At 45.9% G+C, this 13,734-nt stretch overlaps 2 protein-coding genes across 5 annotated transcripts in view; one reads left to right on the forward strand and one right to left on the reverse strand.

The window, feature by feature from the left end:
• The window catches only part of LOC149304560 (uncharacterized), a 14,127-nt gene continuing 393 nt past the window's right edge, over positions 1–13,734 (reverse strand). Inside the window, exons 2-5 of one of the 3 annotated variants that reach the window (XM_089478360.1) lie at positions 6,156–6,393; positions 2,173–4,448; positions 942–1,141; positions 1–179 (exon numbers count right to left, since the gene is read on the reverse strand). In XM_089478360.1, the coding sequence (XP_089334486.1) occupies positions 47–179; positions 942–1,141; positions 2,173–4,434 (2,595 nt within the window). In that variant the 5' untranslated portion in view covers positions 4,435–4,448; positions 6,156–6,393 and the 3' untranslated portion in view covers positions 1–46. Of the gene's footprint in view, positions 180–941; positions 1,142–2,172; positions 4,449–6,062; positions 6,094–6,155; positions 6,394–13,734 lie in introns of those variants that run through there. The other 2 variants (XM_089478361.1, XM_089478362.1) reach the window with 2 other exon arrangements.
• The window catches only part of LOC149304561 (sprouty-related, EVH1 domain-containing protein 1-like), a 25,794-nt gene continuing 19,594 nt past the window's right edge, over positions 7,535–13,734 (forward strand). The window contains exon 1 of one of the 2 annotated variants that reach the window (XM_089478366.1): positions 7,535–7,598. The gene's annotated coding sequence lies outside the window, so the exon portion shown is untranslated. Of the gene's footprint in view, positions 7,599–11,354; positions 11,431–13,734 lie in introns of those variants that run through there. The other variant, XM_089478367.1, reaches the window with a different exon arrangement.

The raw sequence follows: 13,734 nt of genomic DNA on the forward strand, positions 1-13,734 counted from the left end.
ATACATGTTTTATTGCTGATTAGGCCTGGGGAAGGGGCAGGGAGATTCAGTCCTCATTGGTGACATGCTGTTGGTCGTAAGAGTCCAGGCAGAACTTGGTCCCAGCAACGAGTGAGACAGCCAGCATGGCAGTGGCAACCCAGGGTGGTTCTGCCAAGTGGTTGGTAGAAGGGTTGAGCCTGTAGGGAAAAGGGTGGGAAAGAAAAGCAGAGTGGGAATGAGGAGATGAACTTCTGTGCATAGCTTCACTGAAACACAACTGCAAAGGATAGCTGATTGCTCTTAAGGTTGTTTTAAAAGTTGCAGTAACTACTAAAGGGAGTTGTTTTGGGCACTTGCAATCTGCTCGATTAATCATGAGCACCCTCGTTTTTAAAAGTAGGTCTTACTTAAAATCATCCCCAATTTGGGACTTCCTAGGTGTGTCAAATTCTCATATGCCTCTAGTCAGCATACTTTCTGAGCATTGTAGTGTAGCACATCTGGTGGGGCCTATGCATATTCAATAGCTTGATGCAAAACAGGGTTCTCATCCTGTGATCCATGACCCCTGGGGTGCAAGAATAGCCTTTAGGAGTTGTAAACCAGTTGTAAAATGACAATTTTTCCCTTTGATTTCTTTTCTTTTGGCTTCAAATTTCTGTTAAAAGTACATCTATGCTTAACTCTTGCAGACTTTGAACTCCACTGCACAGGACAGGGTTAAACTGGCTTTGAACATTGGCATGTATGTTCAACCTTCCCTGGGAGTCCTGGGAACTGTAGCTTGGGTAAGGTATGATGGGCTGTGAGGCATCAAACCCTTCCCAACATCCTCCTCAAACTACAGTGTTCAGGGTTCTTCAGTGGAAGTCATGACTGTTGAGTTGCATGGATCACTTGTGATGCAGAGACCCCACTTTTCTCTGCCAGATAGGTACTCCAGGCATCCTCTTGCTCACCAAGCCATGACGTTCTTGGGCAGCTTCCTCTGATCTCGGTGTTTACAGTAGCACCTCATGGAACAGGAATCTGCCACTTGGAAAGCTGGCCAATGATGCACTGGAGATGGGTCAGCCTCTCGATCTTGCTCAGGACTGCCCTGGGTCAGGGTTTCATCCTGGTCAGTGCTGGCTGGTTTCTCCAGATAAAGAGGTGTCTCCTGGACAAAAGAGGACGTCCTTGCTTAAAGCCCTGGCATAACTGCTCTTCCCGCAACAAAACAACTGACAGACAAGTTTGGTTTATTACTAACATCCTATTTTTCTAAGGTACTAAGGTAACTTTACAAGACCCTTCATCACATAAGCAGCTCTGCCAGTCATCCCAAACACCTGCCAAGCCTTGCAGGGCATAGTTACAGCCATCAACAGCCAGGAGACAGACAACTGTAACATTGGCTTCTCTTCTGTCCCCATTACACTTCCTACTGCACTGGTCAGACCTCATCTGGAAAATTTGTTTAGTTCAGGGCACATCATTTGAAGGATATAGACAGGCTGGAATGGGGTCAAAGAACGGCAACAAGAATAAGAGACAGGGAGAACAAAATGTAAGAGGAAAGGTTGAAGGTGCTGGGCATGTTCATCCTGGTGAAGACTAGGATGATGTGATGGCACTCTAAATATATAAAGTGCTGTCACAGGTGTGTCAGTGGGTGACCAGATCTAATGGTTTTAAGTCACTGGAAGATAGATTTCAATTGAACATGAGAAGGAACCTCTTGACTTGTAGAAGTGGTTCAGCAGTGGAATAAATTATCTAGAGAGGTGGGAGGGTCTCTAGAAATCCTCAGAAAGAGTCGATATCTACCTGATGAGTCTCTAGCTGGAGTGTCTCCATGGGGGGGGGGGTGTTGAACTTAATGGCCTATGGACCTCTTCCAACTCTGGTTCTCCAAGGAATATAGTACTTCCTCTTCCCACTGTCTAGTGAATTGCAACAGGGAAAGGAGGCTGCCTCTGCTGCGAAAACAGCCTATAAGTAAAAACTAATGTATTGCTTTCTTATAAATGGCACTGCTGGCATACCTGTTTTTTAAAATAGTGTTCCAAGCTCTTTCCTAAACCAGGATGAAAAAAGACTGCTAAAGGTCAAAATAATCCTAAAATATACTCAAAGGACAAGGTTAAAACAACTGGATAGTAACACCCAAGACAAGAAACAAAACTTAGCCAAAGGAACCAGACTCACCAAGGGCTCACCGAAATAAAAAGGTCTTGCAACCTTTTCAAAAGGTGGAAAGAGAGGGACACCTTCTAATCTCAGTGGGGAGGCCATTCCATAACCCCGGGGCCACTGCTTTTGTCCTTTCACCTTAGGTGCCTTAACTTTGGGCTGCCCTGGAGGTTTGAGTTTCTCTTTAGACTTTGGAGCGGCAGGGCCTTGCTTTCGGGTCTTGGGTCTCGCCTGAGCCGTGGCTGGTGCTTTCTGATCCGGAATCAGTCCAACGGGGCCACACAGTGGGGTGGAGACAACAGCGTTGGGCACTTCTGTCATTTCCCTCGGCGAATGTGGGACTGGACTTAGCAGTGGCACTACAATTTGCTCTTCCTTTTGGAGAGACTCAGTAGGCGTCAGTGAGCAACTGATGCTCCAGGCAGTGCTATAGGGAGCTATCTTGACGGGAGTTGTTTCTTTCGCACCTTCTTCCAGGCCCTGTGGCCTTCTTCGTAACCTCTGGGGAGTCGCATCCACTTCTGTTGCCATTTCCCTTGCCAAGGAGAGGGATGCAACAGGTAGAGAAGAGCTTGGCGCTTCCTCTGTCCCTTTGTTTCCTTCACCAGCTGGGTCAGCATGGTCTTTGTCCTCTTCCTCCACTGCCACTGTGGCCTCTTCCGAGGAGGCCTGGCTCTCATCATGTACAAACCAATCACACTTGGGGTCACTCCCTAGGAAGGCAACGACCTGTGACACGGCAGTGCCAAACTTGGGTAGCTTTCTGCCCTGAGCTTTGCGGCGTTGAGGGTACGGAGTTGGTGGCCGGGGTCTTTGCCATTCGGTCTGCTTGGCATTGCTGGGAGACAATTCATCAAAGAACGTGACTACTGGCTGACTGGGCGCATGGGAGGCGGCAGATTCCTTAGTTGGGGGGACTTTCTTGAAGTGCTCCAAGAACAACTGGCTGAGTGGAGAGAGGTCCTCTGGGTTGCCCCTCTCCAACCCTTTAAAAGATGGGAGCTTCTTGCTCGCCGTAGTAAGAGGGTGCAGTGCTTTAGGCATGTCTGGCGCACCGGTGGGGGACTTCCTCTGAGGGCACTGCTTCAGGACATCGGCATAGGAGATGCCAGAGGAGATGACACTGGGCTTTTGCTTGACCGCCTTGATGCTGTGTGGCCACTGCCCTGGCTGGATGGTCACCTTGTACAGGAAGTTGATGCCTTTTTCCAGCAGCTCCTGCATTGTCTCTGAACTAACCGCTTCTGCTCCCAAGTCTTCATTCTTCTCCCCGGCCTTTACTTCATTTCTGGAAGCTTGAGCCATTTCTATGGGGCTGCTTGAGGCTTTTGCCAGTTCTACAGGTGGCTGGGGAGCCAAGGCCAGGCCCTTAGAGTCGCCATCACTCCCAGGTGCACTGTCCTGGTGGCCTGTTTGTTCTTTCTGGCCAGCTCCCCACGACAGAAGGGCCTTCTTCCCTCCGGGCACAGTGGTGCTGCTGGAGGGAGCTGGCTGGCTTGTGCTCCTCTCATTCGGAGACGTAGGGCCCGCCAAGGCTTCCTCAGTTATTTGTGATGATTCTGTGCCGTGCATCACGGCTGCTGCCTGTTTCTTGGCTGAAGGCAGAGATTCTGACTCCTCATTATCCGGGTATTCCTTAGCGCTGGCTCGGATGTGCTGAACCCAATGGGCCTCCGTTTCCACCAGATCCTTGGGTGGGTCTGCGGCTTGGCCCAGAACTGGCAATTTCTCCGGCTGGAGCAGCACGTTCTTGTCGGGGTGGCCACCCTCCGGCCTGCCCCTCCCTTTTGCTGATCCTCTTTTGGCACCCGAGTCTCTTCTCTCAGAGGTTGCCACTTGAGGAGGTCTCAGGGCTACCTTCAGCCCTTTGGGCTCCTCCTGGAGGATCGTCCCCAAGCTCTGTCCGCTTTGGAGGTCAGCTCGGCTGACACAAGCCAGCCCCCGTTTTTCCGCCCCAGTGTCCTTATCGCACAGGCTGGCCTCCTTCATCCCACCACTGGCTGAGTTCTGGGCCCACATGGAGGAGAGCTTGAGCTTGGATTTCTTAGAGTGATTCTTCCCCATTTCGGATGCTCCGGCCTGCCTATCGCCTCCCCCTGGTTCGCTGCTCAGTGGCTGACTGGCCGCTTTCTGCTCAGGGGGCTGAGGGCAGGGGGACCGGTTCCCCGACTCATGCTTAGCGCTACTCTGAACCTTGCTCCTGTCCGGGTGGGCCTTCTCCTCCCCGTCTTTGGCAGACTCTGATTCCTGTGTGGCTTCTGATTGGACATTGCCCATTATATATATTCATCCTGGAAACAGATAAAAGATAAAGAGTGTGAAAATGCAATGGGGAGAAGGGCCCCTTGTAGGGTGATTTAAGTTTCTCATGGCTTCATTCAGCCTTTGGTCAGGAAACAAAATAAAGCCAAACATGTTAGGGTCTAGCTTTAAACCAGCAGAGTAGCAGAAATGTGCTCTTGTCTAAGTGTGCTTCCCTAAGAACTGAGACTGACTCCAAAAACAACACAAGTAGCTTGAAGTTCAAACAAAAGTCTACTAATGGCTTTGATCTATATTTGCATAGAAGCTACATCCTTGTGAGGGAACACAATGACCAGGAGGATACTTGGGCAAGACAGTGGGCATCTGTGAGAGTTACAGTCTGTAAGCCATTTGCCCCCAACAAGCTGGGTACTCATTTTACTGACCTACAGAGGCTGAGTCCGCCTTGGAGCCCTGGGATCGAACTCACAACCTTGTGGCTGCAGGACTGGCATTTAACCACTGCGCCACCAGGCCTCCTAAAGACCCTAAAGGCCCTAGATTTCACCCGATCTTGAAAGGTAAGCAGGGTCAGCCCCGGTTAGTACTTGTTTGGGAGTCTATCAATGAATACTTGGTGCTGTAGGGTCTTGTTTCAGAGGAAGGACCTGGCAAAACTGCCTCTGAGTATTCCTTGCCCAAGAAATTCCTTGCTATAAAATCTATGGGGTCACTGTAAGTCTACAGGCCAGAAGGAGGCATATTATTATTATTATTATTATTATTATTATTATCAGTGTACTTATATAATTTTACATGGTGCTTTACATAATCGTCAAAAGAACCTACCTATGGCATACAATCTAAAAGCGCAAAGCAAGAATTTTTAAAAACAAACAACAAACAAATTAGCATTAAGGAGCTCTAAAACTTAAAACTTTGTTTTTACACACATACACATATTTGTACACATACAGTTGGCCCTCCATATCCACAGATTCTTTATCCACGATTCCACCATCCATGGCTTGAAAATAGTCAAAAATAATGTAAATTGCAAAAGCAAAACTTGATTTTGATGGTGTGTGTGTGTGTGTATATCTCTCACATCTAAACTACATTTATATGCCTGTTTGTGTGTGTGTATATATATAAATGTGGGTATATAGAACCACATCCAAACTACATTTATACACCCGTGTGTGTAATACACACACACACACACACACACACTTATATATGTATAAATGTGGCTATATAAAACCTCATCTAAACTACATTTATATACCCATGTGTTTATATATGTGTGTGTGTGTATAAAACCACATTTAAACTACATTTATATACCCATGTGTGTGTAATATATATATATATATATATATATGTGAAGCCACATCTAAACAACATTTATATACCATTGTGTGTGTGTGTGTGTATATATATTTCCATTTATATATACAAACGTGGGTGTATGAAACCACATCTAAAGTCCATTGAGCCTTCTCTGCCAGAGAGCTCTGGTGCCACAGCAAACTACAACTCCCAGCATCCCATAGCATTAAACCATGATGGTTAAAGCAGTGCCAAAGTGGGTTATTTCTGCAGTGTGTGTTTTGGGCCCATCTCCTCCACCTTTTGCCCTCCCCTGCTGCCCTCCTTACCTGACCCACTAGACCTCCACCTGTGTCCCAGTTTGGCCCCGCCCCCTGCCTGGGCAAGCCCCTCCCCTCCAAACCGAGGCCCCTCCCACTCACCGCCTGGCTTCTCGGCTGCTCCCGGGCGGAGCTGGGGAATGGAAGGAGCAGCCGGGGGCGGCGCTCAGGATGCTGCTGCTGCTGCTGCTGATGATGATGATGATGATGCTGATGATGCTGCAACGGGTCCAACCGGCCTCGTTCCACCGCCTCCTCCTCGTTCCTGCAGGGAAGCAAGGGCCAGGGCAGGCTTCTCCTCCTGGAGCAGGCAGCCTTTGCAAGGCTGGAGAAGGTAACCCTAGGCAGGCAGAGTTGGGTGCACACAAGTCAGTGGGGTTTGCTCCCAGCAAAGCATCAGGAATAAATATCATTTCCCTATCTTAAAACAAGACAGAATTCATCTCAGATAAGTCTGCATCATCATCATCATCATCCTTTATTATTTATTAGTAGTGATTCCCATTCTTTTTGCAAATAAATATCTTTTATTACCTTTATTATACTGTTTTGTGGATTTAGGGTTATGTTATCTCGCCTTCTAAGTGTTTGGGACTTTGTGCTCATCTGGGAGCTGAAGTCCCCCAAACCTGGAAATCCAAAGTCTGGGAATCATTGGTTTACACACTGTAGAAATAATGCAGTTTGACATCACTTTTACTGCCATGGCCCCATCCTACACAATCCTGGGATTTGTAGTTTTGTGATCGACTCAGAAGTCTTTATAAACAGGCCCTGGAGCTCTCTGTAAGGGAATCCTAAAATCCTTTGCCACCAAACTGGCAAATCCTAGGACTCTGTAGGACAGAGCCATGGTTTAAAACTGATAAGGTTGTGTAGTCTGGATGCACTCCAATTAAAGTTGTCTCTCCCCACAAACACACACCAGGTTAAATAAACAGGGGCCGCATCAAGGCTGTCAGACTGAACACCGAAAGCTTGTAGAGCAGAGAAGAGCCGGTGCTTCACAAAACTACAACTCCCAGGACGGATCCATGGCAGTCAAAGTGGTTTCCAACGGCATTATTTCCACAGTTTAGAGATGCACCCCTTACATGTTGCCTTCAGACACATGGCGACCCTAAGGCAAATGTATCATGGGGTTTTCTGGTTCAAAGGAGATTTGCCATTGCCTTCCCCTGAGGCTGAGAGAGTGTGACTTCTTGCCCAAGATCAGTGGGTCTCATTGCCAGGCTGGGAATCGATAGCCCAAGACTCTTGTCCTGTCCTGCAAATCCTCCATGATCGAGGCAGGCCTTGTCATCAGTTAGCAACCTTAAAGGAATTTTAGCATATGATTAAAATTATTAAAATGCCATTTTAAATAATCTTATTTAAAACCTTATATTCTAAAAAAACCCTATTGGGTTCTTTTTAAGCCTTCAGCTTCTGATGGAAGGGCAGCAAGGAGAAGACCATGCTAGCCTCCCAGGAAGGACGTTCCAGATCCTGAGAGCGGCCACCAAGAAGACCCTGCCTCACGTCCCCACAAGCCATACCTGTGAAGTAAGCATTGGTTAAAGGCTTTCATGGCCGGCATCCATAGGTTTTTCTTTGTGGGTTTTTCGGGCGACGTGGCCATGTTCTAGAAGAGTTTATTCCTGACGTTTCGTCAGCATCTGTGGCTGGCATCTTCAGAAGATGCTGGCAAAACGCCGGGAATAAACTCTTCTGGAACTTGGCCACGTTGCCTGAAAAACCCACCAAAAAACTAAGCATTGGTTATCTTATCCCCCATGGATTAACCCAACTCTCCCCACCCTTTAAAGTTATCCGGGACCACATCTACACTGCAGAATTAACACACTTTGACGCTGCTTTAACTGCCATGGCTTCATGCTATGGAATTCTGAGGTTTGTAGTTTTGTGAGCCATGAATGTTAAAGCAGTGTCAAACTGCATTAATTCTGCAATGCAATAGCATCCCATGTGATGGGACTCAGCACTACATCTCTTTGCAGGGAATTGCACAGTCCTGAGTGAGAAGGCACTTCCATTTATCCTCCCAGCAACCAGTTTCAGTAGGAGATCCCACTCAGGTTCTCATACTGGGAGTGCTGGACGTGGTTTAAAGGACCACTCAGTTCCGTGGATACAAAAGGCCCACTGTATTTAGAAGTAGTCTGCCACTGCTTGGTTATTTTAAAAGTATAGTGTCTAGATCAAGGGAAGTCATAGTGCCACTCTATTCTGCTCTGGTCAGGCCTCACTTGGAATATTGTGTCCAGTTCTGGGCCCAACAATTCAAAAAGGATGTGGAGAAACTGGAGCCATATGTCCAAATGGGGGGAGACTAAAATGGGGAAGGGTCTGGAAACCATGCCCTATGAGGAGAGACTTAGGGAGCTGGGGGATGTTTAGCCTGGAGAAGAGAAGGTTAAGATATGATGGCCTTGTTTAAATACTTGAAGGGATGTCATATTGAGGAGGGAGCAATGGATGCAAGCTCCAGGGAAAGAGATTCCAGCTCAAAGGGCTGTTCGACAGTGGAACAGACTCCCTTGGAGAGTGTTGGAGTCTCCTTCCTTGGAGTCTTTAAGCAGAGGCTGGATGGCCATCTGTCAATGGGGATGCTTTGATTGAGAGTTCCTGCATGGCAGAATGGGGTTGGACTGGATCAGGGCCCTTGGGGTCTCTTCCAGCTCTATGATTCTATGATTCTATCCCTTCACACCTTTGTACAAATGACAGCGGTAACTAGCCAAAACCAAGATGGATTCCCTTTTCTGAGCCCACTCCACACACACTATTTCTCACATACATAAAGATGCGTATTTATGGCTCCAGTGAGGCTTCTTGTCTGTGTTTCCATGATCTGGCAGGAGAGCATGCCAGTCAGTCGGAGGGTGTTTGATGGTGATTCACTATCAAACGGGAGAATATTTCGTTTGACCCTATGTGCTCATTGACGCCCAGTCTCTTTCCCCAACTACAAGCAGCCCTTCATATCCATGGATTCTGCATCCACAGCTTCAACCATTGACGGCTTGGAAATATTCATTCCCCCTCCCAATTTTTTTTTTTTTAATTCCAAAAAGCAAACCTTGGTTTTACCATTTTATATAGAGGACACCATTCTACTACGCCATTGTATATAATAGATCTTGAGCACCCACACATTTTGGTGTCCATGGTGTGTGCTTGTATGTGTGTGTGTCTTGAAACCAAACTCCAACCAATAAAAGGGCCCCACTGTATATACCAAACCTTCCTTTCCTTGACTTGAACCAAGTCTCCATTCAGTATTAAGATCTGAAAAAACAGTGCACTCAATAACCGACTCACAACAGGTTTTCTGCAAAGGAAGGGGGCAGAAAGGAGAATTGGAATCGGATCTGGAGCACTTTTGACACTGCGCCCCTTTGCTCCAGTCTGCCTTCAAAGAGAAATGAAGTCAGATTTCTTCTTCCTCTGCATCCTTCTCCCTCCCTTCCCTCTCTCATTCCTTCCCTTCCTCCTTTTGATCTTTTTTCCCTTCTTCCTCCTTTCATATTCTTCCAGGGCATTAGGACCAGGTGGAAACCTTTCTCTCTCTCTTTCTTTCTTAGCTTTAGATCCCAATCCCCCCCCCCACCCCCCAATTAAAAAAATAGCTTCTGGCCCTGCACCATCAGTGTAAGAGACCCAGTCTTTGCACCCCTGTTTTTGGTTAGTAGCATCAGTTTTGGGGCAAGGCGGTCCAGAACAGGTGCCAGGGAGGGATGGAGGGGAGAAGGAGTGGGCAGAGGTGGGCAGAGGGAATGGGGAGGATGTACGGATGCCATGGGGGGGGGGGACACTTTAAGACATGATGCTAATTTGAGCTGGATTAAAAAGGGCTGCTGGTTCCTCATCCCTTTTCTGATGATGACAGCAAGCATTGCCTCTATCTGGGCCTCTCATCTGTCTCTATGCATATGAAATTCTAATTTTTCTTTTTTGGGGGTGTGTGTGCAATTCTTTCAACGTGAAAATGCGACCCTAGCGCACCAGCTGTAACCGCCATCGATCCACAGTGAGTCATTCTTCTGAGATATATATATATATTTATATATATATATATGTGGATAGAGCTTATCCTCTTAAAGATGTTTCCCTCTTGCAAAATATATAAATCACAAGGTGGTGGTGTGTGTGGGGGGGGGGTTGTTGTTCTCCCCCCCCCCTGCTTCTTTTGCTAAGGATTGAGAGAAATGCAGGGGAGAGATGGAGAAAACATCGCCTCCATTCATAAAAAAACCCCAGCATGCTCTATAGACCATTGGGTGGGTGGGCATGGCTTTTTGGTGGTTCGTGTTTCTTTTCATTCAGCTGTCATTTTTTTTTTAAATGACACCTTCCAGTTCTAGATATGTGCCCCCCTTTTTATTATTATTTTTTAAATGTTGTGTGTAGTCAGGTTTCTGTCAAACATATAGCTGTCCTTATTTTTTCATTCAGGGTTTCTTTCCGCTCAGAGAGGAATGAAGGTGGGTCTTTCTTCTTCTTCTTCTTTTTTATGAATGAAATCCAATCCCACCCAAAAAAGGAGGGAAAAAAAAGATGGTGGGGGTCTATTTGTTTGTGAATCGAAGCCATTTGCATCGGGATTCATTCATAAAAAAAAGGTAGGGTCCTTCTATGAGATTCGTAATGGTGGCAAGGACATTTTTCTTCTTCCTTTTTAAACCTAGCCTGTCAAAATTTTGGAAGGGGGTCTATTGCAATGGGGGGGGGGGGTTAAGCCACTTGTGTCATAGTGGAATTGTTTTAAAAATGTGTGTGTGTGTGATATTTATAAAAAGAAAACCAGGGTGTGCATATGAGATCTACCCTATATCTATATAATATATATAGATATATTCATATTTGCATATCTTGGACTCCATCTGGACGTCTAGATGCACACATATATAATATAATCCCCCCCCCCTTTTCACCTGTTGTTTATTCAAGAAACAGGGACAAAGAACCTAGACTGGGTCACGTGACCCTCCATTCACAAAAATCCAGCCCAGGGTTTCCATTGAGATGGGCTGAAGGAATAGGCAGCTGGGCCATAGAGAGACATACCTTTTCTCCCCCCCCCCCCAAAAAAAAAAGCCTGTTACATAGCATTGGCAAAAAAAAAAAAAAAAGGAGAGATAGTGGTTGGAGGAGGAAAGGGGGGAGTGAGACAGCGAGGGAGAAGGAGGGGAGGGTGGGTGGGTAGGTGGGTTTGCAGTTTTTCAAGAAGAGACTGTTGACAACCTGCATCATACATCCGAAGGGGGGCTTGCAGAAGGGGGTGGTGGGGTCTCATTTGTCATTTTATTCTATCCTGTTTTATTCTGACGCCTCGAGACCTTCGCACTACCACCGGCCCCACTTCTGCGACAAGGTTGGGAACTGGGAAATATGTATTTAAAATACGAACTAACTTATATAACCTTTCTTGCATGTTTGGAGATCTCCGTGTCTCTCTCTGTGTATATGTGTACGTATTTGATCTTCAAAGGAAAACTAGTGCATGCCTTTTGCGTGAAAGGGTACGGTGTAATTGGGGAGGGGGGCTTCGGTTCCCATTGCTATGTTATTTTATATGTTATATTTATTTTATTGGTGGCTGCAGGGGTGGGAAGATTGGACGGGGATTGGTCTTCTATCCTTTCCTACCAGAAGCCAATTTTTGCCTACGCCAATTCCAGAGTGTGTGTGTGTGTGTGTGTATGTGGTTTTTTGTGCATCACATCTCTTTCGTGCTGTGTATGTCAGTTTGATGGGAAAGGTGTGTGTGGTGGGGGGAGAGCTTATAAGACCTTAATTTTTCCACCCGCCTCCTTTCGTATTCGTGGTCGAGTTTTTCTCCCCCTGAATTTGTGCATATGCCAGCTGGAGATGCTTGGAGTCAAATTGTGGTTTTTTTAAAAAAATATTGCATCGAATATATTCACATTTTTCCTCTGGGTAAGAAAGAAAAAGGTGATGAAGAGGTATTGTGGGGGGGGGGGGGGGAGGAAAAATGTGTTTCAAGATTTGCTTTGGTCTTGTGCATTTTCACGAAAGGGCAATTTGTTGATGTTCTAACAACAAAAAAGGTCCCTCCTTTTAATTTAAAAAAGAGAGACATTTCTTCTGTTTTATCCCTCCCCCCTCATTTGCCACCAAAACAGGGAATATGTGTCTCCACTTTGCTTCAGCATCTTTGATCTTGTAATACATAATGTCATTTTCCATGGCAACGCGTTGTGATGTCACCTGTATGTTGAAAACGCTGTGTGTGATAGATAGATAGATAGATAGATAGATAGATAGATAGATAGATAGATAGATAGATAATATTATATTGAGTAGGGGGGGAAATGTCTGATGTTTCTCCCTATCCTTTTGGTTTTTGCACCAATTATGTCTCCCTTTTGGATAGCAACAAATCCCCGTCCTTATCCTGGAGAATTGGGGGGCTGTTGCGGGTTCTTGGTGGTTGGACTGGTGGGCTCATCCTATATCGCATAGTCTTGATCCACGGTTCTAGATTTCTTCGTCCTCTTTGAATCACCACCTCTCCAACCAGGTGCATCCCTTTTGCACCGCTGAAACAGGGTGGGTAATGTTCTGGAATAGCAAAAATTCAGGTCTCTCCTAGCCCTTCTCTCCATCTATGTTTCCAGTTTTTCCATTTAAAAGTTGTGGGTTTCCATCGGCCTAGGATCAGATCTGAAGGCGAACTCTCTTGCAGAGTGGGATTTATGAAAAACCAGGCTTGTTTTTCAGGGGAATGTTAAAGAAATGAGGTTACTAGGAAAGAAGGTTCCTTGAGTCGGCTGTTAATGCAGGGAAGGAACATGGTGGACTAGGTAAAAGCCCAGACAGAGGTCACAGACAACTGGAGCCTTTGGAATATTTTGGGGAAGCGTGAGTGCAGCCGCTTAGAGATGCTTAGGACAAGTCTACATCGCAGACCAAAAATTGGTTTCGGCACCATTCCTTTTTGCTACAGGGAATCCAACGAAGCAGCTCCTGGTTTGTGAAAAAGGTGAGGGATGTCTTAACAGTGGCTCCCCAACACCTTCATCAAAGGATGGTTCCCAGGAACCTTTGCCAGGAAGCCATGATGGTTTAAAAATGATACCCAACTGTATTTTGTGTGTTTGTGTTTGTCGATCCGACCCCGGTGCTTGCACTGCTGACTCATTGTGTAACCTTGGCTGGTCCTTCCTTCCCATTTACTGTACTTGTTTGGCAATTAATTGATTGGATAAATGATTACAAATTAACTTAACTGATTGCAGACATCCCCCTGGTTTAGTCAGGTGCTGTATTTTTTAAATTGCTTTTATATATATATATATATATATATATATATATATATATACAAACACAAACACAAACACACACAAACTCATACATACATACATACATACATACATGTTGTTTTAAAAACCCTCTGCTTATGGCAGGTGCTGCTTTGAAAAAAGCACTTCTTCTCCATCACACAAGATGGAACACCGCCTCTAAGGTAATGCATGCTGTGATAGTAGTGGATATGATCTAAAAACATGTTTTTTTATTTTTGAAAATCAGGTTTTTGTTTTATTTATATGCACAGTTAAAGATATAATTTATTAAAATCAAAGTGAGTGGGCCAATGATTTTTTTTGGCAGATGACAGGCCTGCGCACGCATATACTGATCTGTGAAATGGGTA

This window comes from Sceloporus occidentalis, unplaced genomic scaffold (genome assembly GCF_023333645.1).
Source record: "Sceloporus occidentalis isolate IW3139 unplaced genomic scaffold, rSceOcc1.0.p SCAF_13, whole genome shotgun sequence".
NCBI lineage: Eukaryota > Metazoa > Chordata > Lepidosauria > Squamata > Phrynosomatidae > Sceloporus > Sceloporus occidentalis.